Genomic DNA, 27,520 nt, shown 5'->3' with positions numbered 1-27,520 from the left:
GAACCTGGTGTCTGGTTACCATAACACAGCGATAGTGGTACTTGTGACCACATCCTTCAGCTGCGTTCACACGTGGTGATCATGTAGCATTAGGTTTCAAAATGCATTTTGAAACGCATCCGCATCACAAATACAGCGTTCGAACACCTGATTGAATTGTCCACAATTTGTTCTGGTCTACGTTTTGCTTAAATTTTTGCTCAAATAAATATAAGCCCATTATAAAACAGAAGTCAGGCAACTTTTTATAACTGCTAGAAGAACCCACATCTCAACATGGTCACTAGAAGAAAAAACTTGACACATCTTTAGACAGTCTAGTATGCCTTACCTTGTACAAGGCAAAAAAACTACACTAGATCAACAATAATTTGGCCTCTTTTGGGAAACTTTATGCACAATTATTGATTTGGGTGCTTTTTAAAAATTTAAAATGTTTTTTCCCTCTTTGTAGAAAAATAGCATTTTTTTTTTTACAAAAATGGCTAAATTATTACCGTATTTCCTGGTGTAGTATGAAAAATATAATGCAGTTGGTAGCCCTGTGCTTTTCAGGTCACATAAAATGGGTCACAACTTCTTTAAATATTTAACACATTAGTTTTCTCTCACTCACCACCCCCACAGCTAGTAACTTGTTGGACACACCCGGTTCCCTGTTGCCACAGTAACAGAGTGGGGGGAAAAAAAATAAATAAAAAAATCTGGAAGCGAATAAGGTGTTGCTATGGTAGCTTCAGTGTCTTATATTAGGCAGAGTTGGAGGTAGAGAAACATTCAGTTATCATTCAGCAGTCAAACCCGCAAGACTCCTTGTTAGGTTTTTCATTTTAATTATGTTGCATTTTTCTCTAACGTTTCAGCAAACAGCACATCAATCATAAAAATGTGAAATGCGAAGAGCAGCATATTGATAGTTATCTCAGACTAGACACATTCGCCCACGCTATGAATCATACCAAGTGATTAACAATTACAATGCACAGATCCCCATGCTCTGCCTCAAAGCTTTCAGTGTCTCTAGGTCACTTAAATAAAATAATATATCAGTCCAAATACCTTATTTATACATTTAACCACTCACTTTGTCGCAATACAGCTCCAGATTAAGGTCACCCTTGTTGGTGTGGAGACGAACATAACCCTTTTTTTTGACGTACTGATAACGTACGGTATCTTCTGCAATGGCAGCTGCAGGATGTGGAGAGAAGGCAGACAAAGAGGAGTTATCAAAAACACTATAAACAAACAAGCAATACGACATAAACAATATATAAAATAATATTCTTCAGCATCACATGATCACTGGAGATTCTAAAAAGGTAAAAAACACAAGTGATGAATAGATTAGTACCAGAGGGCAATACAGAGGATGGATGGAGACTTACCAGCCTCATGGGTGGTCTCAGGTGTCATTGCAGTGGAGGTAAAAGATGCACTCACGGCACCCGTAGAGTAATGTGCCTGTATAACAGCAGTAAAAATATGGTTATATGTACACACAATAGCATGACTACTTAATGCAGTTCACACATAATAAACAAAGAAAGTTTTAGGTGTCAGGTCACTCTCACCGAATTTAGCTTATCTGTTGCCTTCTTCTCTGGACCTTTCATGGTGGCTGCCAGAATTTCATCTCCTTTGAATTCCTTGTATAGTTCACTGAGTGTCTCCCGTGTTTCCATGTTGGCATTTTTCAGGTAGTACGATGGATCCTGACGAGCTTTTTCTTCCTCTAAAGTATTAATTTCAACATCAGAAAAGGTTTATAATTTAGCAGCAATTTGCCTTGTGTGATCTCTCAAATTGTCTTGTCAAATGTATTAACTAAATGTGGTGGTGGGTACAGGCATAATAACCCCTGGGACAGCGCGAAGACCGATCAGCTGTTTAGTGCAGGGAATACACGGAGCTGTGGTTTACAAGATTATGATTCATTGTAGATACAACATATCTGAATAACGTTATACTACTTCTAACCTATAGGAAAACTAAAAGACTGACCTGTTCAAAGGGAACCTGTCATCAGGTTTTTACCATTAAACCTAATGACAGGTTCCCACAGAAGTCTGCATACTCTCCCCTATGCAATTTTTTTTAATAAAAACTCATCTCAGATCTAGCTAAAATCGCATTTTAAAAAGTTGCTGCCACCTTGCCAGGAGACTCATTGGGTTTCCTGGGGTATGTTTTCTCTCCACTCGGCTGAGCTCCTTCATTCCCCCTCACTCAGGAATGAGGGAGTTGAGAGAGGCTTTGGCCGAGTCACTCCGTGACTCCCTGAAGGGGGAATGAGGAGGCCGAGTAAGATGTTGGCTGTGTGTGACTCACTTAAGAGAAATCAGCTTTCTTAGTCCTCCCATCCTCATGCGGTTTGTGCAGCTGTTGAGGACTCTTATGAATATGCCGGACTCAGCACTGAGGAAGATGCAGATTGGACGTGGATGCAGAGGGGGAACAATTTCAGGAATGGTCACATTGCTTTCTGATACCATTTTTTTTTTTTTTTTTTTTTAAATATATGTTTATTTAGGGGGAATTAAATTTACTGAGAGGTTCCATTAAAACTTGCTGCCCAAAAAAACAGACCAAAATCTATTTAGGCCAAGGCATGTACTTATTTTCTCTCCTTCAATGATGTATCCTTACACTTATGCTCATTATATTTTCTATCCGAGAATGAGGATATGGAGAAAGATATTATAAGCAAGGGGGGCGGGCTTTACACAAGTTGTGCCCCCTGCCTACAGGAAACTTATTTCGAAAGCTTATTTATTTTGCAGGAGCATAAAGGTGGAAATGTAGACGATATGTGCTATTATTCATACAACCAAAATGCAGCAGATAACCAAACTCACCAGGGTCTATGACTTTGAGGTTGTTTTTGACATGGAAGAAATCTGATACATTAAATTTTTCTAGCTTTGAAGGATCCTGGTTAAAAAAAAATAATATAAAATCAGAAACATAAGTTCTGCAGCTTTGTTTTGTTTTTCAGGCAATTTCATTTAGGGCACAATGGAAAGCTGACAAATAAGAAACAGATGTTGGTTATTAAAACTATAGGGATAGTTAGTGGTTATGCAAAATGGAGGGGGGAGACTATTCCAAATTTAACCCAGAGAAGAGTATAATTTCACAGTTGGATCAGAATCAGATATTGACCTATGAAATATACAGCCTATTCATAAATCTGCTTGGAAGAACCTATGTATCAGTGACTGCGTTTCATATCAGCTTTGAGTTCACTTGGTTTAGCATCACATGTCCTTCTATAATCACAAGATTGTCTGTAGCCCATGTGCTTTTATGGAAACTACATGAATTTAGCTGTAGGGTATTCTGGTCAAATGCCTGCTTTCTTTATCTTCAATTCTAGTTTGTTTATTGCAATTAACCTTGCAAAGGCCGATAATATATCAGCGATCATTACAAACCACAATCTTCATCGGGCTGAAAGTTTTCAATAAGTAAATTCACCCTTTCCTATACTATACAGAAATTTGGAATCCTAGACTTAGTCCACCAATGCCTATGTGTCCAGCTAACAACTTTTTTGCATTAGCTTGTGTGGAATTGAACACAATCACATGAATGGTTTTCTGAAAAAGAACTCCAATACCCACCCAAATAGTCAGTCCTGTACATGGTTCTTAGAAATCTCATCACCAACAGTGGCATTGTGTCCCCATGATCCGGAGCCCTTCATAAATCCACATAAAGCAGGTGCAGTATCAAAGGTCAATAGAAGTCTCAGTCACTGAGTAACCAACAACAGCTTACATAGACGTGACGGGTCTTTAACATTGATAGGAAAGATTTATTTATTACTTGCCCCAATATTTATATTTTCAATATGCTGAATCTTATCCTGCATGATTATATAGGTATATTTAATGGAATATACATCTCTAATATAGACTACATTGTCCAGTGGATAAAAGACTTATTTTATAAGAGAAACCCCTCTTTGTAGCACAGCTCCAACTCACAAGGTAACTAGTCATTTAATAAAGGCATCCATAAGGCTTAGAAATATTGTAGTAAATGATAGTAATTGGAGGGACTTATCATACGCTGGAGTATGTCACACATGATGTGGACCCCACCCACTGACACATGCTGCATATATCCATCTCCTGATATATCCGACAGGGCAAAGGTGGTGTAGAAATAATGGCGCAGGCTAAAGCCAAAGCACAGCCCAGGAAACAGCCCCCTCCACGTTAAGATGGCGCAAGGGGGAAAATTGCAATTCCTGGGTGTACAGATATTTAAGGGCTATTACATGGCCCTATTATCTCTGTGCTTTTATGACACTTTAGAATTTATAACCTATAGCCCAGAAGGAAGTGGGTGAGGAAAAGAGAACACTTCTCAAAGAACTGATTACTCATATTTAATATACAGAAAACATACCACTGCCATAACTTTGAGATTCTAACTTAATTATGAAGTCAATTACTTGTATCTTGCTTCTTTAGTAGTGACATAATATATAACATCATCAGGCTTAGATTAGAGGAATGTCATATATTTTTATTTTGGGGAGGGGGGTCCTCAATATTTGATACATTTGTACTTTTTTTACTTGTAGCAAATTACAGCTGAAAGCCCCACAAACTGGATGATGCTAGTTCCTACCTGTAGAGTTATAATGTCTTGGCGGGTGAAAGGTTCATCGGTTAGTAGGTCTTTGTAACTCTTCGGTTTAATATTTAATTGTTCAACAGCCTGGGTGGGGAAAGGACAGGTTTCATTTTATTGCTAGGGCTGAACAAATAAGCAAACTGATACGTCTAGTAAAGCAAATGTATGAAGCATAACATTACAATGATGAATGTAAGAGTTTAATATTTCTTTATTACAATGTGTAGGAGGAGTCTACAAAGTTTTACTTACATCATAAGAGAAGACATTTCCGGTATTACCAATAGCGACAATGTGGGAATTATTGGTAAATACGGAGAACAAGACAGGGCAGTGATATTTCCCTATAAAATATAAGCATAATTAGAACAGTAATATGCATTAGAAGACAATACTTATTTTTGTTTGCGAGTCCAATAGTTAGTCAGAAGACAACCAGCTACATAAAGTAACACCTCCTATGACAATCACAGCATGAAATGGATGCCTACCAGTTCATGTAACCTGTCAATGGGCGTGAGAACTGAACCAGCAACCTTTCAACGAACTTTGCATAATTCAGTAGTACAATATGTGTACGTGAGAAACTCTGCTGTCCTTCGGAATTGAGAGGAAACTTACTGATAGTAGAGGAGAATTTGCACTGTAGTATCTCTAGTACTTACCTGTGTATGCATGTGTGTATAAAGCACTTAGGGTGAGATTGAAAGGAAATTTTTCATCTACTTAGGTGCTGCCTTCCCCCTTTCCTTAGGCTTCTATGATAATAGTACTAAGAATCTTAGAGGAGAATTTTAGAGGGAAGCACAGTTAAAGGATGAATGGGGGAAGGGTAAAAAGAGTAAGATAAGTGAGCATAATTTGTTAGCTATATTCCAAAGTTATTTCTACTACTGCTTTACGCAAAGCTTGTGGAAAACATTGTGACCATCGAAGGGAACCTGTAACCAGCTTTCATACCACTAAAATACCAGCACCCTCTAGTAGGGTATGAAATAATCTTTTAGTATTTTATTATTCCATAGTATTCCTTCTTTTCCATTAAAACTCTCACATTTACCTATGAAAAAATCATATGCAAATGAGACGAGAAGACCTGAAGAGAGACTGAAATGAAGCACACCGAGAGGCAGGAAGAGGAACATCACTTCAGATGCCCATACCATGGGCTCTATAATACCTAGAACCAGGCTTTTGGTGTCATATTAAATAGAAGAATCTCATTTTACAAATCACATCAGGTTTATAAAAGGCAGAAAGTAGATTTTTATCTACAGCTCACATCCCCAACTATGGGGGATATTTATCTTTATGTTCCCTCAGCCTGTTAGTATATCCAGCCCCTGACCGAGTGGAGAGACAATTCTACAACAGGCCCTGTCTAACGTAGAAGTGAGCTTTATCAAGACTGTACATTAGTACAGGCCCTGATAAACCCCTCCTCCCTATAATATATATATCAATAAATAAATCAATAAAAGAGGAGATCTGTATCATTAATATGATACCAAAATCATAGAGCCCAAGATTAGGGTACGTGAAGAGACATTTTGCCATCTAGCCAGTTTTTTTTGTTTTTTTTTTACAGGTAAGTGGGCGAGATTTCACATAAAAGAGAGAATGCTAGAAACGATATTTCATCCCTTATCTGAGGGGGCTGGTAGGTTAGTGGTAAAAAAAGCTGGCAACAGAATTATTTTAAATGCTCAATGTCGTCACCTTTGCCTTTACTGCCTGGACATATAATACTGTATCATGAGAAAATGCAATACACCAAAACAGGACTGACAGGATACTGCTAGGTGAGAAGATCATGGAAATCAATCATGTACTATGAAAAGTTTGCTAACAATCACGTGTGTGGCCAACAGCTCATGATGATGATAACACATCAAGTAAAATTCTTCACCCCAGTTTCCAATAAGTCTATACACAAAGTCAGACAAGCCAATCCTGGCAGACTCAGTTAATCTACATGGGGTGTTCCTTGTATGAAAGCAGGCTCCTTGTATGAAAGGGGCTTACTAACCCCTGAAGATAGTACTATATAATTTCTTTATAAATATTTTCATTGTTACCCTCAAAAGGAGAAGGATTTAGGTGCAGGATATACTGTATATACATGTATATATAATGTAGTAGTAAAGTGGTTATGTGTATAACCAATAGATTCTCCATCTTGTAATATGAGCACATGCAAATCATTTAGCCCCTCATGTAAATATGTGACTAGCAGGAATACAGTCACGTAATGAGCATATTTAACAGAATCAGAATCTCCCCAGAAACATAACACTTGGATAACGATATAGGGCCTTCGTCACAGGGTTCATTATGTGCCTTTATTTAACCCCTTTAAGACAAGTGACTTACCATCCTGATTCTTAGCAATGTTCAGCTTTATAAGGGACTTTGCTTCAAGTTTCTGCATAAAATAACAGTAGACTTGTAAAAATAAATAACATTAGACTCATAAATGATGCGGCAATACTCAGAAATAACATCATACATCTTTTAACACGTCATTAGATGACATTTCCTCTACAAACCCCCCATATTTCACTCTTTAGCTGTTTATCGGAGCATCTGTGACAATCTAATAGAGGTAGATGAAAAGACGTAAAATGAGCTCTATAAAAAGGATACAATATAGAAACAAGCTATAAAGGAAACATGAAGCAATGGCTATCGCCTAGACCAGTGGTTGCGAAACTATGGCACGGGTTCCAGAGGTGGCACCGAGAGCCCTTTCTATCAGAGAGGACTCCTGGTATCTTCCTACAGTCCCAAACAGCCTAGGACTTGCTGTGCACAGAGCTATTTTAAAGTGACAGGACTCCCTGGGACTACTGGAGGAGTGGGAAGGTGTGGACAGATCTGCATTAGCATTGTATCTCCTGCTCCGGTCCAGACAATTCTTCCTGTTTATGGGACTCTGGAGGGAAGATACAATGATTATCCAAATTTCTTCTAGCTTTTGCTTAATTGGTGTCCTCAGGGTGCTGATATGAATGAAAGCTGTGACAGAGCAGGGAGTATAAATAACAAATTAAATTTCTGTGTTTGCACTTTGTGATAAATAAGTGGGACATGGTTGTAGTTTGGGCACTCGGTCTCTAAAAGGTTCGCCATCACTGGCCTGGACTCTCATTCAGCTGCCAGCCAGGTAATGTCTACCTAGAACCTGTCTCCCCTTTTATTACAGCATCCATCCCTTTTACATACTGTAGTTTCATCATGCACTCTGGCAATAGAAAGTATAATAGGTGAACTATTATACACAATAACAAATGTTTCTCTGAAGTTTGGTATTATAGCTGGCCTCCTGGCAGGAGGCAGGTTAACTATAGCAGGGAGGAGAGTCTATGACCTACTTTCTAAGAAGCCAGGACCGTGGTGATATACAATCCCTGCAGGGTGTGTTCATGACAGGCTTCTTTTAGGCATATATTAATACACAGAAGGAGAATATAGATACTAAATATACTATTCACAGTGCTCCATAGGGAATGCTCATGGTTTAATTCCGACGCCATAGAGTAATGGATACCCTGCATAGATTCATCACACCTGGCATAACCATAGAGGACTGCTGAACAGATCACACGGATCAAGAGGTTGTGACACAGGCCAAATACCTGTAGGGCATGAATGAAGACTTTACTGCCTCTGCCCATAAAGTCTGAAATGTGCAAGACAAGCTTATGCACGCTATCAGAATGCCAGATATTCAAGGCATGCCGACGGTCAGGGTGGAACGCATAATTCATATGCAAGAAGTGGGTGAGAATAGAATCTGTAATTATATGCGGATATTAATACATTCATAATACAAAACGCCTGATAGACCAGAAGCTTTGGTGACTGAATAGGAGTTAACTCTTTAAGAATCCCACTAAAAATTAGGGATAGTAAGAATCCTAGAACAGGAAGGAAACAAACAGTTAATGATGCCCGCTTCTGTTTTGACTGGCAAGTTTGTTGACCATTAACTTTTCATAAAAGGATGACATCAGTTAAAGTCAGGATTTTGTTGTAAAACCCCTCAAAACCAAGTTTCTTACTTCCCAGTAATGATCACCAAATAATACCTTTTATATCTTTAATGCTTAGGAAAGCAAAAAGCGTAACATAACAAACATGACATGAGCCAGGCTCACTTCTAACAATTGTATGCATCGTTGCATGGCTGTAAACAACGTATAATCATTAACCTAGTGATCCAGTTCCTACTGTCTCCACAACTCCTCCAAGCCCAGCATACACAGACATCCCTCATAAACATAGTGGCTTCTGTGACATGTCATGTGATGAGTCACCTTTTAGCACCATTATAAAAGGGCTCGGAGTTAACATGTGGAGTGCCAGGACTGCAGACACAAATACCAATGACCATTTAACACCATCTAGTGTTGAATCCTGGAACTGCATACTGAATTGTTTTCATATTTATATTATTCTTTGCACTCCAGTTACTTTTTTACGATTAGATTACTTTCTGCCAATGGTTAGTTAATCCAAAAATAGACTCTGGCTATTCTAAAACTTTTCCTCATTTTAAAAACTTTACAGCCATGCTCTTTGTGTTGCTTTTACATATAAAATAATAATAAAATACATAAAGTATCAGACATTTGAGGAGGGTAAAGAAAATGATAAAAGTATATATATTCAGTCCCCCTGTTTCAACATTTTGTAGGAGCTCAGATCTGTTGGGGATGTCTATGAACATCTAGAGGCTTCTATAGCTCTATTGTTTGTGAACAGCAGTTTTCAGATTATGGTATTAAGGACTGCACTTTGCTCCATTACAGGGTTTATCTTGGCGAGTCATATTGTAAATGTGAGGAAGCTTGCTGTGGTCTTCATAGGTTAGGATTTCATTTAGTTGTGTATGAACAGTTGTCTCATGCCCAAGTTGGACTCAACTGATGACAATTGACTAATCAACACTCCATTTCCTTCAAGGGGTTGGTCAGGGATCATTATAATTGGGCAATTCACGAGTTAGTAAATGATGGCCACAAATGCATAGCTCCCAACCGTCCCGATTTTGCCGGGAAAGTCCCGTTTTTCTTACCTCTGCCCGCTTCACGGGCAGCTATGAGATTGTCACGGATTTTCTCCCCAGGTCCCGCTGTGTCCCACATAGTAAATAGTAAACACTTTGAAAGCCTGAACTCACAGTACAGAATGGCTTCTACAGACATCGGGAGGGAATCCTTCTCAGAGAAGTGTCGGCTTAGCCGGAGAGCAGGGACCACGTCATCAGCTTCAGATCTCTATCCATATATGGTCACTACATCTCCTAGGGTTCCCCAGAGCAGACATCGGGCAGGGAATCTTTTTCAGAGAAGTGTCGGCTTAGCGGAGAGCAGGGACCACGTCATCAGGTCAGATCACCATCTGTCCATATATGGTCTCCAGGGCTTCCCCAGATACAAGCTCTTTATTTAATTAAATTAAATAAAGTTTTGCCCAGGCTGAGATTTGAACCTGGGACCCTCTGCACTGTAGACAGGAGCCTTAACTAACTGAGCTATAAGCCCAGTGATACAGAGCTGAGGATTTCTGGTAACTAAGAAGTGTGATCTGCCACTGTTACACTGTGACACAGACTTACTGCACTGATATATAGAGAGGAATCTTCTCAGAGGTTATTATTGTAATTATTGAGACTATTATTATTATTATAAATTTTATTATTTTTATTATTATGGAGACGATTATTAATAATAGTAAAAATAATAATCATCTCAATAATAATAATAATAATCTCCATAATAATAATAGTCTCAATAACTACAATAATCTCTGAGAAGATCCCTCCCTATATACCAAAGCATTAAATCTGTGTCACAGTGTAACAGTAGTCATAGTTCTTAGTTACCAAAATTCTACACCTAGATAATCACACAGAGGTTATAGCTCAGTTGGTTGGGGCACTGTGTCATTATTGTACATGGACACTGCAGGTTCTGAGTTCAAATCCCAATGAGGATAATTTTTTTTTTTTAATTGAGATTTTTATTATTATAATATGGCTAAAATTTGTGGCGTGGCCAGGGAGTGATTGGGGGTGTGGCTTAGGGGGATCGCCATTTTGTCCCTCTTTCCCTTTCACAAATGTTGGGAGGTATGCAAATGTACTGTGCTGTCTCAGACTCAATTTCCCCAACTTCGACTCCACCAAAATGGTTACAGACGGACTCCACAGTCCTGTTTTCCAGGTTCCTCTAGCAGTGTTGAGATAAATGCAGGAACTCCTGCCCAGTGCATTATTCCTCTGATCTGTAGCAGAGGACCTTCACTACTGAGCATGTAGAGGTCACATACAGCCTGTCAAGCTGACCTGAGTTGCAGTCAACACTCTGCAGACGGGGGTGGGTGGGGGGTATGGCGTTGTTTCTAGCATTATCTGTCTGCTAGGAGGGGAGGACTCCAGTATTATCTGTCTATTAGGGAGGAGAGGGGGGTCTTAAGTATTGTTATTGTTGACAGCTCTGGGGTCTACACTATTATTTATGGGATGGCATTTTGTGCTGTACAGTCGCTGTTGGTGCATCTAGGGTGCTGTTTACTAAGAAGGCCTCTTAGTTGAGTAGTATGATAATATGGTCCTTGGACCAATAAACGTGGTTCGCCCCTGGCCTTAATACTTACATCAGGAATATAACAGACATTTAAAGGAAATGTCATAATTTATTACATATTTGTGGCGTTGGTCCATTTTATGGCATCTGGCAAGTGCAGACAGCATGGGACCTGCTGCTTATGCCTCCTCACTCTCTATTTAGGATGGGCATAACAGCTGATCAGTGTAATGCCTCATACACACTACCAGATTGTCATGGCCCCCATTGACTTCTATTAAGCTTGGTCACAGCCAGGGCCGGCGTCAGCACCCGGTTGACCCGGGTAAGTGATGGGGCCCCAGAGCTCCAAAGGGGCCCACCATGACGATGTGGCATTACAACAGCCGTATTACGGGGCCCGGGTTCACAATTTAATGAGCAGCCCCCGTTGATTGCAGGCTGCATAGGAGTTGGGCAGAGAGGTAGTGGGACGGGCCCGGGGGCAAAGTATGATTCGGAATCCTATCCTATGTCCGTCCTCTCCTATGCGGTCCCCTTCCTGACCCTGCCACCACATCCCGACCGAGTGACATCCAGCTGGTGTGAGTATAATTACTATATATGTAAATGCATGTATGTGTGTGTGTATATATTCACTGTTCACTGACACCTGGAGCCGGCCCTGGTCACAGCGCCACAGAATATAGAGCATGTCCTATCCATGACCAGATCTGCGACATGGCTGAGCACTTTGAATGGACATGGGAAGGGTGAGCACATGATAGTGTGCATGTAGCCTAGACTTCAGCCTTATAAAATTATTTATTAATTTCAATAAATATTAGATTGCTAAAGATAAAAAATCTTGATAAAAAAGGCTTGAGTTTTGATATTCCTAAAACAACAAATAACAACAACACATTGTGCATTAAAACATTTAAAGTAAAACTAAGGTTTCCCATGTGTTCTGTTATGACAATCCATGTTTCAGACTCTTACTTTTTCTTGCAGTTTTTCTTTCTTTACATATATATCACGTTGGGATGATTACATAGCATGGATGTGAACTCTTTCTATAATCTATTATATGGAGATCAATGTGTTAAGCATCGCCGCCTACAGCAGTTCCTTTATTTTTTAAAATTGGATGGTTCCACATTGGCTCTCCACACAAGGGTATGAAAGTCTCATCACATTCACCAATAATAATTAGGTTATAAATAGAGCACAATGCATTCCTAGCATAGATGGTTCTGTTTTTGTTACGTGATAAGTACTAAGGCATCGTATAATTTAGAAAAAGAGAAGGCACTGAAAAATCCTCCAAATTAAGATTTTGAAGTAGACTATAGGCACTGTGAAAAGTAAGAAAAATTTGGCATAATTATCATCCCTTCTAAGTCAGTTCAATTCCTGGGGTTTTTCATTCCTTCCTCTACTTTTCTGAAAAGCGGCCATAGAGTAGTATTTACTATCTGTGCTGGGATACCGATATAGTCTACGGCAAAAATCTACGTTAGGCCTGATTTGGTGTAGATTGCATTCCGATGCACAAGTGATGCCACAGATTTAATTGGAGTTGCATTAATGCGTCAGTCTTTAGACCAGAGTAGGCAGTTCTCGTCTGCGTCAGATTAATCATTGTGTCCGATGCTGGATGATTAATCTGGTGCACTATAAGACTGGCGTTTTGTACTATGCACCTCCTTCTAGTTTGCTGCACCAAAATTAATTTTCTAGCACACAGACTATTTCCTGCGAGGCCACATCACCTTTTTACCAAGGACACACTCCTTTTTCAGACAACTTGGAAAACTCAATAAACCCTAAATAAAGGTGGCACACAGCATTTCCGGTTGATACAGACTGCAGACAGATTGATACATCTCCCGTGACGAGTCCAGAACCTCTTATTAAACCTGACATGCCACGGGCTGGACCGGGGGGAATATTAAATCTTATGCACGATGCACCATCCTTAATAAATTCCCCCATTATACACAGGGAAGTTATTCCATTGGAAGTATTATAAGGAAAAGAACAGATAAAGTCTGATGGGTAAAAAAAAAAAAAAAAAACACAGGCTGCATTACATCATCTTAAGTGTACAGGCACTTACCTCTCCTGTGATGGGGTTAGTTCCAAACTTTTTTATCCACGGAACAATGCTTCTATAAAACATATATGTAATTTATATATTAGAAAAACATTTATTTCTCACACACCTATCATAGCATCTACAACAGAGTCTTGTTTTGGAGCCTCCTCTGCCAATTTTGATGTATGGAAGAGTGTGGCGTATATGGTATAGTCAATGGATCTGCCATTGTTTTCTAGTTATAAAGAAAACCACTAAGCAAATATGAGCTCTGATCTTCAGATCGCCAAGCATCACTACACACAGGCAAAGTTTTTCTATTCTGGATTTATTTATGACATATTCATATGTCTTCTAAACTTTTTCCCACAATGGGGCTGCATATAGGGCAGACACAAATATATACACTCACAGGCACACACAAGTCATGCACTTACACATATATTAGTCTTCTATGCTGAATTGCACATGGGGAGAGAAAGTAGGAAAGAAAGGAGTGCAGCTGCTGCACAAATATTCAGTACAGGAGGGAAAGAGGAACAGATACTGCTTTTTACTTGCTATTCTCCATGCTGTCATCTCTTCCCCTCATCTTGAAATTCAACAGCGCAGGAAACTCGGGATGTAATATGGAGTAGGGAGGGAAGATAATCAGAGCATAGGATGTTCTGCCATCTTCACTGCAGCTGTGATAAACTGCGACCCCTCTTCTGCATATCCTCTATATAGAGCTACCAGCTATTGATCAGACTTTGGTTGCTGTGAACAGCCATGGACCCCCCAGGAGCATTCTGGATCAGCCTTTGGATGGAGCATGGACTAACAACACCCCTGGCAGAAAGTTACATTAATTTACATTATATAATGGTTACCTAGGAAAAAAGCGGATTTTAAAAAATCATGTATTCCAGAAAAATCAGAGATATAAATATTGATGTATGAAAGTGCAACAGGCAATACAAAATAAGATTTCTAAATTCAGGGGGGCATTGCAAGGGTAATTTAAATCCACATGTAGGATGCAAAGGTCCAGCTACACAGCTACTGGTCAACGCTGGATGCAATATAGAGTACAGATGAAGCAGTTCTCCAATGTCATTAAACAACTTTCATTGTATGTATCCATGGCATTCAGCCCCCTTTCTTCTCCGTTATGGAGCCAGCATCAAGCATGTTTAATAGAGATCTACTTCATCCCTATAGTACCTGGAGCTAATGTAACTGGACTGTAGCAGAGTTGGGTCACTAGAGCACTCCTTAGAGATTTGGTGTACACCTTTTTAACAATGGTGACCACCTTCTGGATCCTCTTAGAATTTATATGGACCTTTCGTTTTCAACCAATGCAACATGGGTTTTATCCATTAGGAAATTTGTTTTTCACTGTAAGGCAAATTCTACAGAATTACAGAAGATACACAGTCGAAGTTTCATTGTTTAGATACATTCGTGTTGCATGGCATGCAGTACAGCAAACTGTATATTATATACCTGCTAGCATTGAAGCTTGTGTATTTTCAGTGTATTTGCTTGTGTTTTTGAGCAGTATTTTCACTCTCATATTGTACTCAAGTTGTTTCCAAACTGAGGACATTGTATATACTATAACTATTCTGTACAATTCCAGGTCCGTTCATATTGGATTGAGATGTCAGGTATTATGTTCGGATTATTACCCATCATTAAACTGTAATATTTGTATTTCATTTTCTGCTTATTGAGGGTCTGGGACTCTAGCACCTGACATGAATGGGTTCTCAGGTAGAAACAAACGTATAATATAATTGTATTGTAAAGAGTCTAAGTGACAAAAAGTATAATGAGTTATTGGAAATATTGTGCCAATTACATGAAGACTGATTGGGATTGCTCTTAGAGTTGCTGTTAGTCCCGTCATGAATAAAACACAGTTAATGTAGCCCTAATTTAACCATTGATGTTCTGGGAATCATGGACTGTGTGCTGGCTTGATTTCACGGACACTATGGTGTCAAGGTTGCAACTCCGAGGATCGTAAAGATATATGATGCAAGGAGTCCCTGCTTCCCAGTGGAATAGCAGTGCTGTACTATACTCGTGATTATAGCCCACCCAAAGAGACAGCTGTGCAACAGCTCAACGCAGAGAGCATTTCAGGATGCAGGAAAGCTCGGAGAAACCCTTTAGAATCTGCATGCTGCTTCGCAATACAGTCGACAGATAAATGTATATACTTACAGTAAATCAAAAACAATTCCATCTGGAGTGCATACCGGATACTCAAAGGGCTGTAGAGACAAGCTATAAAACAAGGTTTTAAATCATTAACATGAACACCAAAATGAATTTTTTATGACAAGAACTAAATATCTGAGAGAAATATCTGTATGTAGATAAAGGATAAAGATGAGGATAAATAAGTTGCAGCAGCTATATATAATTTAATCTACACTTTAATACACAGTAACATCCTGAAAGTATAAAAAGAAGTTCCTCATCGATGTACATCAGGTTATTTTGGGCTTTGTATTAGGGACCTGCGCGTCCCGCATTTTGTTTGTAACTTCTCAAATGAAGAATGATATAAAAACAAGTTCCTTACAGTAGTGATCTATATCAAACATGCAGCAAGCATTTAGCATGCAGAGATTAAGCTACCTGCACAACAAGCACTAGACTTGAGCAACAACAATGATTGAAATTTTGCTAGTGGGTCAGATGAAACCTAGCAGCATAAAAAGATCCTACAAATTTACAGGCAAAAAACATTGTTACAGAGTCCCTTTAGGTCCGCTCAGTATTGAGCGAGGGTCCTACATGGGTTAATGGAACCAGCACACAATGCTTGCCAGATGTCAGATGGTTGCCTTGGCAAAAAAGTAAATAAAGATAAAATCATTAAAATAAACAAATATTACACAAACCTGCAGTGATCAAATGGTAAACGCCTGAAGTTAGACTTTGGAATTTCTGAGAAAAAAAAAAAAAAAAAGCAATGTTTACATGAATTTATTATATATTTCACTGTTGGTCTGATTAATTTCCCATTGATCGCAACAATATCTGTTGAAGATCAAATCTAGGCAAAGATGCCAATAAGTTGTTTTCAATGTTCCCCATATAGATCATACCTGCTCTCTTTCCTCCGTAAAAGTTAGTGTACTCTGCGCAGGTGATGTACCTAATAAAAAAAAAGCAGAATTCATCAGCAAAGAAGAGACAATCCAATCCAGTAGTTCACGTCATCACCAAGTGCAAAGATCTGTCCAGAACCAAAAAAAAAAAAAAGAGGATTTCTTTTGAGGATGACATAACGAAGACACTTCTCCCTCAGTTCCTAAAGATTTAGTTTCAGCAATCAAACACTTGTCTACTGCTGCACAGGGGCCATCCCTTCTAGGATACTATTTGAACATCTTTGCCTTCAGAAAATGAACCCCTCTTTTAAGGGGTTAATTACAAGCACATATACGGTAGCTTTTAGAACAAACATGGGTACTCACTAGTATTCCACATTAAAGGCAACCTGTCGGCAGATATTGGCCTATTAAAGCACCACCAGTATGTTTTTAAATGGAACCTGTCATCTGAAAATGGCTTAATAAACCACTACCAGTATGTTGTCACGAGGCTGAACAGCTTCTGGGTCATATTTCTTTCATGGCTCAGTGTGGTGGTATCATCTAGAAAATCAAATTTGAAGTGAGATGGTTTTATGAATTCAAGCAGGCAGAGAGTATAACACTGATGTCAAGCTTTCCCTGCCTTAGAACGCCCCCTTCACAGTAATCATGGTCCTGCGTCCAGGGACATCATGACCAGATCTCCTGAACTCATGATGTCAATCTCATGGGAATAGGTGTTCAGATGCAGGGGAAGCGCCACTTCACTGCTGAAATCTCAATCTTCCTGACCTGATACAACTAATTAACATCTCACTTCAAAGCTGATTTTCTGGATGATGCCACCATCACCTGGAAAGTGTTCAGCTGCTCGACAACATACTTTATAAGGACAATTTTCGATGACAGGTTCCCCTTTAAGCAGCTTAACCCTTTCAGCACCGACGGTCATTGCTGCCAGAAAGACCAGGAGAAATTTTTGAAGTTCTGCTATGCACTTCTTTAAATGATGATATCTCTGGAAAAGCTTTACATATCATAACAAATGTAACTTAGTATTTTCCAAGACATGTGAGACTCTTGATACCATAGTTTTATAATTACCTATTTAAAATGTGCTAATAATTGACTACAAATTTAAAGATTTTGTCATTTTTCCCAATTAAAAGTTGTAACGTTTTACCAAACTTTGTTAAAAGTATACATACAGCATTATTCCATCACCCTTTCCCAGTTTAAGCTCCAGATGCAGAGGGTGCATGTACTTCTGCAATAATGAAAGTCTCCCGCAGCTTCTTCTATATTTTGCCTTCTGCTGACCGTCTGAAGGGGGCACACTTCAAACGCCTAGATCTCCTGAACCCTCGCACCTAGCAACAATATTATGGTGCCGAAGATATCCAAAAAAAATCTACTTTTTTAGTGCAATTAAACAGGTGGATATCTCTGGTTCTCTGAAGCATCCATACACTATCCCATATCAAATACATTTTAAAGGGGATATTCTACTGTTTGATCTGACACCAGAATTGTGTTGCTAGATGCCACAGTTCAGGAGATATAGACGTTTGAAGTTGTCTACAGTCATCACTTGAAAAAAAACGTCCTTTCTGCAATCTAAAGTAAAAGCTGCCGTAAATTTACGTGGTGCAGTACTGAAGGGCTTAAAATCTTCCAGATCATGTTTATTTTATAGTCCAGGGTGGTGGCATCAACCAGAAAATCGAGAAAAAACAGAAAAGGAGATGTACAAATATTTGTATAAAGTCATGGCGGAGAGCTTAGCACTCAAGTCAAACTTTTGTCCGGCCTTAGCATGCCTACTTTGCTCGGTTTGATCCCCTTGTGTTCAGGAACTTCCAAACCAGTTCTTCTGAAGCGAGGGACAGCTTGACTTCAGTACAGAGCCCACCTTTCTCCATAACTTTATACAATTAAGATAATATAATCCTTTATTATTCCCAAAGAGATGAAATTCAATGTGTTACAGCATTGAGTACAGTATAAACTGTATAAACAGTATAAACTGTATTGTGGTTGATTAAAGGGAAGCTGCCATTAGCAATTAGCCTAATAAACTGATAACAGAATACTGTAAAGCTGCATAATACCTTCCATTTTTTGTTTCTTTCATAGTCCAGTGTTGTGAATGATCTAGAAAATCAACTTTGAAGTGAGCTGAAAATTAGTTGATAAAAGTCTGGGAGGAGGAGAGTTTAGCACTGAAGTCAAGGTGGGGAGCTCTGAACACCTCCTCCTCTGGAATAGACATGATGCATCTGACTTAGATCTGCTTAGTGACATTCAGATGCAGGACCAAGAATTACAGTAATGGGGGCTTTCTGAGGAAGAGAGAGCTTGACTTCAGTGCTAAAATCTCCGCCTCCTTGACTTTATACAATTACTTTACATCCTAGTTCAATGTAGATTTTCTAGATGATGCCACCACACTTGAAAGAAACATGACCTGGAAGGTGTACAACCGCTTGACAAAATACTGATAATAGATTATTAGATCAATTTATGCTGACAGATTCCCTTTAAGTCGATTTTCACTGACAGGTGCCCTGTAAACGTTAGAAGTGCTGAAAATTAAGGTTATTTGGTCTAAGAGTTAACAACAGAGAAAAGTGATACTCATATTTATTTCAGTTTGCTAAAAGAGCATTGTGGAAGAGTAGGACTGACGCATTTCAGCTCAGCGCCTTTCTCAGAGTCCCGATACAACAAAATGGTTCTCTCTGTGCTTTAACCTGTATCGAAAACCCATTTCCTGCTGAGTCTGTAAAGCCAGGTCACAGAGGGGTTAGGGTAGCCCTTGAGGGTAACATAATTTAAAGGTTGATTTTAGAAGGAAGGAGGCCATGGTAACAAATATAAGACAATTACCAAAATTACAGTACCTGGATTTATGAGTAAGTGTTCCTGGTTTACCCTGCCTGATTTGATGGTATATTTCCTTCAAATTTTAAGGGATGGTTTGGCCCCTGAGGTAACAAAAGATTTGAGATGAATGGGACTGCATGTGTGAAGGAGACCGTAATGGCAAGATGGTGGATGGGATTGCATGCCTGGTAAGTTCTGAAGCGACAAGAGATTTCTGTAACATGGGACTGCATTTATGTCTAGGGCTGAGGTGACAAGAGATGCATCTTATGCGAGACTGCATGTGTGGCAGGAACTTAGGTGACTAGACTTGTAAGTTTGATGGGACTGCATGTCTGTTTCTGATGGATTTCATGCCACAATATTACTGCGGCAAGAGGGCCAGAGCTTAAAGGACATCAACCATCAGGAAGAAGGAATGTATGCAAATGACCCTGAGGAGCTCCAGACTCCATAGGTGTTAACAGAGCCTGGAGACCTCAGACCAATTTGCATACAGTATTTCATCTTGGTGGTAGATGTCCTTCAATCTTTGCATTTGCACACAATGATCCACTGCAATATAGTGGGTAGGGAAAGTAAACAGGACCCTTTAAATTTTTCACTTTTTCATGGCAACCAAATCTTGACTTAAAGGGGTATTCTCGTCTGGGCATTCACATTCAGTTTGATAAATCTGCCATATATATACATTTCTTCAATTAGATGTTATTAAAAAAAATGTTCCTGTGTGAAGATAATTTCTCATAAATGTAGTAATTTTGTCCCTTAGAAATGAGATAGCTTCCTCGGATACGGCCACGTATGCTGGAGGGATTGCACAAAGAAACAAAAAGTTTTTGTATAAGAAATGTCCGGGAGCTACGGCATATCCTACAGCCGTCCTGTGGTAATGATTGCTGAATCCTGGTGGTCCGACAGGACTCTATAGCGCATGTCTGGCCACCGCTGCCAAAATGTGACGTGGTCGTAACCGAGGAAGCTATCTCGTTTCTAAGGGACAACACGGCTATGTTTATAGGAAATTATCTTCACACAGGAACATTTTTTTTTAATAACATCCAATTGAAGAAATGTTTATATATGGAAGATAAGTGAGACTGAATGTGAATGCCCAGACGAGAATACCCCTTTAAATGTAGAGCTAAGTAGACGAAGTTTGGGACAACCACAACTCTTCCTTGACCTGGCTGTCCAACCAAACTAAGCAATAGCGGGAGAAAAGCCTTGGCGAGAGAGGTAAAAAAGAACTCCCAAATCCCTGTGGTCAAACTCCAGAGAGGCGGTAGAGAGATGGGAGAAATTTCCACAAAGCCAATCACCGCAGCCCTCAACCAGTCAGGGCTTTATGGCAGAGTGTGCTGATTAAAGCCTGCATATAGTTTGCAAAAACAAAAAAACAAAACACATGAAGGAATCCTTGACTATGAAAAATAAGATTCTCTGGCTGACGAGAGGAAGACTGAACATAACTAGCGTTATGTGTGGAGGAAACCAGGAACTGCACATCACCTGCCAAATACAATCCCAATAGTGACACATGGTGGTGGCAGAATCTTGCTATGGGGTGAGTTTCAGCTGCAGGGACAGGGCGACTGGTTGCAATTTAAGGAAAGATACAGTTAAATTGAAAAAAATATGTATAAGATTCAAAATAAATGTTAACGTTTATATTAACATTACCAGGACAACCATTACAATACATAAATACATATATTTCAATGGAAACGCTTATGCAATCAGTCCCGCATACAGACGTTTGCATTAAGTTTCTTAATGCAATGTACATGCCTCAACTGATTGCACCCTAAAAACATCTCGAATTCAGAGAATACATTTTTTTGTCATTTTTTTTTTAAATATTGTATTGATATCACGTATTGTGATACTTCTCAAGATATTGTATCACACTCAAAATGTTGGTATCGGTGCATCCCTATTCAGGTGAACCATCCCTGAGATGGGGATTCACCCTGTCAAGTGATTGGATTTCCTCTTAAGCTTAAAGGATAATAGAGCAGTGCAGGAACCACATCAACAGCGGAATCAAGGTGCTAGACTATAGGATGGTCCTAAGTGGAGGACTGTGCTCTCATCAAGGATACCAAGTAACTTGTGGCAAGCGAGTCATGCTAGATACCCCTCACATTTCTGAACTTATTCAGGCACATTCTAGCTTTCAACACAAGAGCCTCATAAGGTAGGATAAAGTTCACTAGATCTTTCTAGTAAAAGAGGTTTATTGTTTTAATACACTCCCCCAGCCAAATATCAACTTTTTGTTCTAATTCTGGACGATCCCTTTAAGTGCAGACACTGCTGTGATCAGCAGGTGGACTGAACATCAGGCACTCACCAATCTGATAATGATCTATCCTAAAAATAAGTCATTAATATCAGAACATGGAATACCCATTTGAGGATGCCTCTTTTGATGTTTACTGATATTCTGGCTGTAATCTTTTTTCACTGATGGTGCTTTAATGGTATATTTTTTTTGTACAGCAGCTTTGCTTAGTATTTATTTAATATTTTTATGGTAGTTCTGGGTACATAACACAATTTCTTAGTGACTGGAGGAATACAAAAGTAAACACACTACATTATGGATTGCTTTTATATACTACAATTCTGCATTTGTATACATAGGGATATCAATACATTGTAGCAGATGTATACAAAGTAACAGATAACAGAGAGCCAAAAGCTGCTGTGATTTGTACCTACTGCAAGGGTTAACCACAGTCCTAACCTTAATTCAGGAAAGTAGCTGACTATCATCTATTCACAACATGTATAATAAACATATATGTATTCTGTGCTGTCAGTGTGAGAAAAGAGGAATCATCGCTGTTACAGTAATAGCACTCACATCTTATCTTTCTGGTGCTGTCTCTTCCCCATCTTCACGGCTCACTCAGTTACACACCAACAGAGAGGACCACTGCTCCAAAACCCTACAAATATCACACTACTTCCGGTCGTCGCTGCTTACCAGAACCACACGCCGGAAGTTACGATCCGGAAACAAAGCCGGAGCCATCTTGGAACTCCCGCTACGCGTCTAGAAAGGAGTACTAACATGGCTGTAAAGATAGTGCTGAAAAGCATTGGTCGCGGCTCAGTGCAGCTAGTATAATGACAGGCTCAGTTATTATCCTCTTCACTGCAAGTGCTGCAATTATGGCGTCTAGCGAATTCCTGATAGCTGGAGGCAATTACACAAGTTGTTTATTCTCCTCCCAGTAGCAAGTCGACCAAGGATGCAGAAACACAGAATTTTTATCTTAATTATATTGCAGGTATTAGAACAAATGTTAAAATATTATTTATAAGTCACGTGTTCCTAGTTGACCGTGTACTGTGCATTTAACTGTTGGATATTTATGCAGTAAACTGTATGCCTCATGCACACGAATGTATGGTCTTTTCTGTTCTGTATATACGGCTGTATTCTGGCTATAAATCTGGGATGTAATGCAGCAGTATGGCAACGTGTTACACCATATCTGTACAAAATACGGTGGCCTGCAGATGATGGATGGCTGCCTATTGGCAGGCTGACAGAATGCACCTCCCACTGGTTCTGGATACTGCATGTATATATGGCAGTATACCGTGCACAGCCGTATGCAGCACGTATTTGGGGTGCATTCGCACACACATCTATGGGGATGTATATGCGTCCGCATAGAAGACAATGGCAGCACGGCAGTGGCACGGTGCGAAAATTGTGGCACCAATATGCGCCATACTCTATCTTTTCCTGAGTGTGCGGTCGCGGGCCGCTGTTTTCTATGGAGGGAGGAGGGGTCACCTCCTCCTACCCAGCGCACGGGTGATTGCACCCTTAGCCCATGTTTTATAGGTTCTAAGGGCCATACAGAACGGAAATATGGTGGCATATAGGACATGCTCTATATTTTTATGTGGCTCACTGACGGGTACGGTGGACAATACGGCCATGTACATGGATGGCTGTATTGCCCATTGGAATGCATGGGCCCTTATTCCGGCCATACATACGGCCATTTTTTTTTTATATGGTCTTGTGCATGGGGCCTTGTGGTACATTGTTTCAGAAGAGGCTAGGGTGTCAATAATATAAGGGTACCTTCACATTTAAGGCATTACTTGTGGATTTACTTGCAGTAAATCTGCACTGTAATACAGTAGCAGTGTAAGGGATTTGTGAAAATCCCAAACACACATTTCTAAAAAAAAAAAAAAAAAACCTAGTGAAAATGGCTTTCCATTGTAGATTTATAAGGGCAGATTCACATCAGTGATTTTTCACTGAAGTCATTTTGTCTTGGGTGGATTCACACTGGCTTGTGTTGTCACCGTTTTGCTAATGTTTTTGGTCCACAGGAAAAAAAAAAAAGCACTTGAAGGTTTAACATTGGTTGCGAAATATAACACCTGGACTACAAGCCTCATCAGTGAAAACATAGACCTCAGTCAATAGTCATCAGTTTTTTGTTTTTTTTTTGCAGACCAAGAGATTTCTATTGCCTTCCATGAAAAATAGAGTTTTCAACTTTTCTTTGTTTTTTTTTTTCCAGACAATGGATCCACTTAAACACACATTCTGTTTATAAATACTTATGGAATAAAAGTTTTTGTTTTTTAAATCTTCCAGTGGATTTGGTCGAGTGCTGGACACATCACTATGTCTCTTTAAAAAACAATGCCAGTGTGAAAAACTCCTTATGGACACATACAGATTGGTTCAGTAAGACATCAGTGAAAAATAACTGAAGCCATAAATACAAAACCATTCTTTTCAATTCACTTCAGTTTTTTTCCACTAATCGATGGGAAAAAAAAAAGAATCTTCCCTTTTTGTGTTCAATGACAACATTGGATCAGTAGAAAAAAATTCAAGTGGAAAAAAAGCCATTTGAAAAGAATGGTGAAAAATTACTGAAGCCAGAAAGAATCTGCAATTTTTTATAAGCCAAGATGGCTTCAGTGAAAAATCATGAATGTGAAAAAGCCCTAATCCACAGCAATACAATGACATGTCATTGAATGCTGTGGACCACAGTACGTTTAGAGATAATAATCTTTATTAATATAGCGCCATTGAATTCTGTAGAGCTTTACAAATTCTGAGGAACATATACAAATATAATAAGACATTACAGAGTCATATGAAATAATAGGACTGAGGGCCGTGTTCTCAAGAGCTTACAGTCTATGACGATGAGGGGGGTGACAAGAGGTTTAAAAGTTTGTATATTATGGTCTAGCCATATTTTATAAGGGAATGGAATAAAAATAATTTAATAAAAGAGCTGCTGCGTGAACCAGTCATTAGCTGCCATCTTATATAAAAAGTCAATGGGACTACAGAGAAGAATTTTCCGGAAAACGGACAGGGAAAGTACCCAGAATTGGTTAATAAAGAGTTAAAGTTGTACGAGTGTGATAGGCGTGCCTGGGTTTTAAGAGCATATTTGAAGCTTTGGAGGTTGGGTATTAGTTTGATAGACGGGGTAGGGTATTCCAGAGAATTGTTGCAGCTCGGGATAAGTCCTGGAGATGTGAGCAAGAGGTTTGAATTAAGGAAGAGAATAATCTAAGGTCACTGACGGTTTGAAGAGCGTGGGTTGGATGGACACTTGGCGGGCCTGCTGCCTCGGGGTTTTGATGACATCTCTGACAGAAATAGAAAGATCAGGGTTAGGTTGGGTCCAGGGAAGCTTTCTTTAGTAATGTGGTGACAGCAGCATGCTTGAAGAAAGAGGAATAGATACCAGAAGGGATTGAAGATTTAAGTAAGGTGAGAAGTGACTTTAATGTGAGAGGATGGGGTCATTAGTGCGAGCAGGAAAAAGGAGCCTGGACACTTCTTCCTCTGTAATTGGTTTTAAGGAGAGAGTAAACAGGGTGAAGAAGTGGAGGGAAGGGGATTCATAGAGTTAGTGGATTGTGATAAAATTTACTGCATTTGCTAAGAAATAATATCTTTAAAGGAAAACTTCCATTTGATTTGATGAACCATTATGAACCAAACATACCTTGAGAATGCTGTAGCTACACTGATGCAGGCACATATCTTGTCTTATTTGCCTGGCTGAGGGTGCAGTCACACGTTGCAGTTAAAACTGCATCGCAATTAGTTTTGAGGTGGTTTTAGGTGCAGTTTTGTCAATTTCACAGGTGAAAGACATGAACTGAATGGGTGAATTAGATTTTGCAGGAGAAAGCTGTTCCGCAAATGTCCTTCACCTGTTGTTTTCTTGTTAAAATGAGTAATACCACCTAAAACCAACCGAAAACTAATTGCGATGCAGTTTTAACTGCAACGTGTGACCGCACCCTCAGTGCTTTTACTCTCAAATTAGTTATACACTGCACCAGAGAATGATGTAATGATTACGTTTTCCCTGAAAGGCAGAAGTAATCAATCACCGCACCATCCCCCAGCTGCTATGTGTGAGTGATCCAGCTCAGGTTGATAAGTTTTCTCTGCACAGTTCATTCAGAAAACTCTGTGTGTAATGTGTTTATGTAAGTATCCAGCTTTCCCAAGGTCTTGAATTCTATAATTGTTTTTTTTCAGCAAAACCATTCAGCTCAGATATTAACCAGGGATATGACCCTGCATCAATGTAGCGACCGCAGTCTCACGGTATGTTTACTTCATAATGCATGAAATCAAATGGTAAAGTAGGTGGACAGATCTTTAGCCCAAAGGTTTGTAATCTTTGGCGTTAATAATGAATGAAGAGTATCAAAGAGCCTTTAAGGATTGTTAGAGTGGATATTAAATTAGTGAAATGGACCCGTTTGGCAAGATGAAGGGTGATGTTATAGTGCACAATTTTCTCCACAGGCATTCGGCACTCCTGGGGCACTGTCAAAACTATGGAAACTGCTTGTCTTTGCAATGCAAAAATCACTGCATAATATGTTTCAGCGTATGTTTGTGCCGCGCTGCAGTTGAATTTGTTCCCCACTGAAAGCGGGGGAATACACAAACTTTGGGTGTCACATTTGTTTAATGAGGTAAGTGTTAAAATGTTTGTGCTGTGACAGACCCCAGTGGGAGTAAAAATAAAAAATTAACAGATAGTTTTAGACATCTGAAAAAAATAAAAATGTGCTCAAAAATAAGTAATTTCTTTAACAGTTTTTATTGTCCAAAAGTTGCAAAACATACCCCCCCCCCAAAAAAAAAAAAAAAAAACTGTACATATTAAATATCCCCATAATCTTAGCAACATAAAAAGGTAATATGTTATTTACTAAAACCAGTATATAGGGGATAATAGGTCAGGTGAACAAACGCCTAGATCTTTGCAATCAGACAAGCAAGTTTATTACATTGCACATCTTAAAGGGAACCTGTTATGAGACTTTAGGCCCACAAGCTGTCACTAACCTTTTATACAGGACAGTGAAAGAATCATGTAATCCCTCTAGCTGCAAACTGGGAATTATATACCTGGACTATGGAACTACAATTAAGCCAAGAGGGGACATCCTAGTAGACTACCCCATCCCCATGGTGACTCCTTACATGTCATATGCATACAGCAAACTTCACAGAATATAAAAGGACATCAAAATGATTCTGTCACTGGCAGCTTGTAGCTCTGAATTCTCATGACAGATTTCCTTTAAGGTTGGGAATAAGGATCATGTTTTTATAATAATCTCTGATGTTGTGCTTTTGGTAAAAATCTAAACTTTATTTAAATAAAGAACAAGTGCCAAAATCTCACGGCGGCACAACTCAAATTGTGTGCTGCCGCAAGACTTCCGTGCATAGCAAGTGGGGGAAGAGTACATAGAGTTCATAGAGGCGGGGTGAAGTGTCCCGGGGGACCTGTAAAAGCCAGAGCTTAGAAGGGTGATGCCCCATGGAGCACTTGCATTTTATTTAAATTAAAATTAAACTTCATGTTTACCAAATGTACAGGAGCAGTGTTATTACTTAATCTACCACAAAGGCATTAGGAAATTTCTGACTCCATTATAGAAGTGTGATTGTTCAGGACTGCAGTTATGTAGTCATGTATATGCCCCTTAAAAGGAACCAGTCACTTTTTTTTCTTTTTTAACTACACAAATATAGCTAGTGACAGGTTCCCATAGAGCCATATTAACTAATGGACACCCTTCTTTTAGCTAAAACTTGTTTCCCTCAGATTCCCATATAATCAACTCTACAATGTTAGGCTACATTCACACACATG

General features: G+C 39.3%; 1 protein-coding gene across 1 annotated transcript in view; it reads right to left on the bottom strand.

Annotated features, from left to right (window-relative positions):
* Positions 1-22,357, bottom strand: part of PPIL2 (peptidylprolyl isomerase like 2) — a 28,840-nt gene extending 6,483 nt beyond the window's left edge. Inside the window, exons 1-12 of the mRNA XM_072144525.1 lie at positions 22,183-22,357; positions 16,434-16,483; positions 16,227-16,272; positions 15,541-15,603; positions 13,345-13,396; positions 7,024-7,075; positions 4,903-4,994; positions 4,645-4,734; positions 2,859-2,934; positions 1,575-1,735; positions 1,389-1,464; positions 1,085-1,191 (exon numbers count right to left, since the gene is read on the bottom strand). Coding sequence (XP_072000626.1) covers positions 1,085-1,191; positions 1,389-1,464; positions 1,575-1,735; positions 2,859-2,934; positions 4,645-4,734; positions 4,903-4,994; positions 7,024-7,075; positions 13,345-13,396; positions 15,541-15,603; positions 16,227-16,272; positions 16,434-16,483; positions 22,183-22,214 — 897 coding nt within the window. The 5' untranslated portion in view covers positions 22,215-22,357. The remainder of the gene's footprint in view (positions 1-1,084; positions 1,192-1,388; positions 1,465-1,574; positions 1,736-2,858; positions 2,935-4,644; positions 4,735-4,902; positions 4,995-7,023; positions 7,076-13,344; positions 13,397-15,540; positions 15,604-16,226; positions 16,273-16,433; positions 16,484-22,182) is intronic.
* Between the last annotated feature and the right edge of the window lie 5,163 nt (positions 22,358-27,520).

Source organism: Engystomops pustulosus, chromosome 1, assembly GCF_040894005.1.
Source record: "Engystomops pustulosus chromosome 1, aEngPut4.maternal, whole genome shotgun sequence".
Taxonomy (NCBI): Eukaryota; Metazoa; Chordata; class Amphibia; order Anura; family Leptodactylidae; genus Engystomops; species Engystomops pustulosus.
The sequence above is the reverse complement of the archived record's forward strand: the minus strand, read 5'-3'. Positions and strand labels throughout refer to the sequence as shown.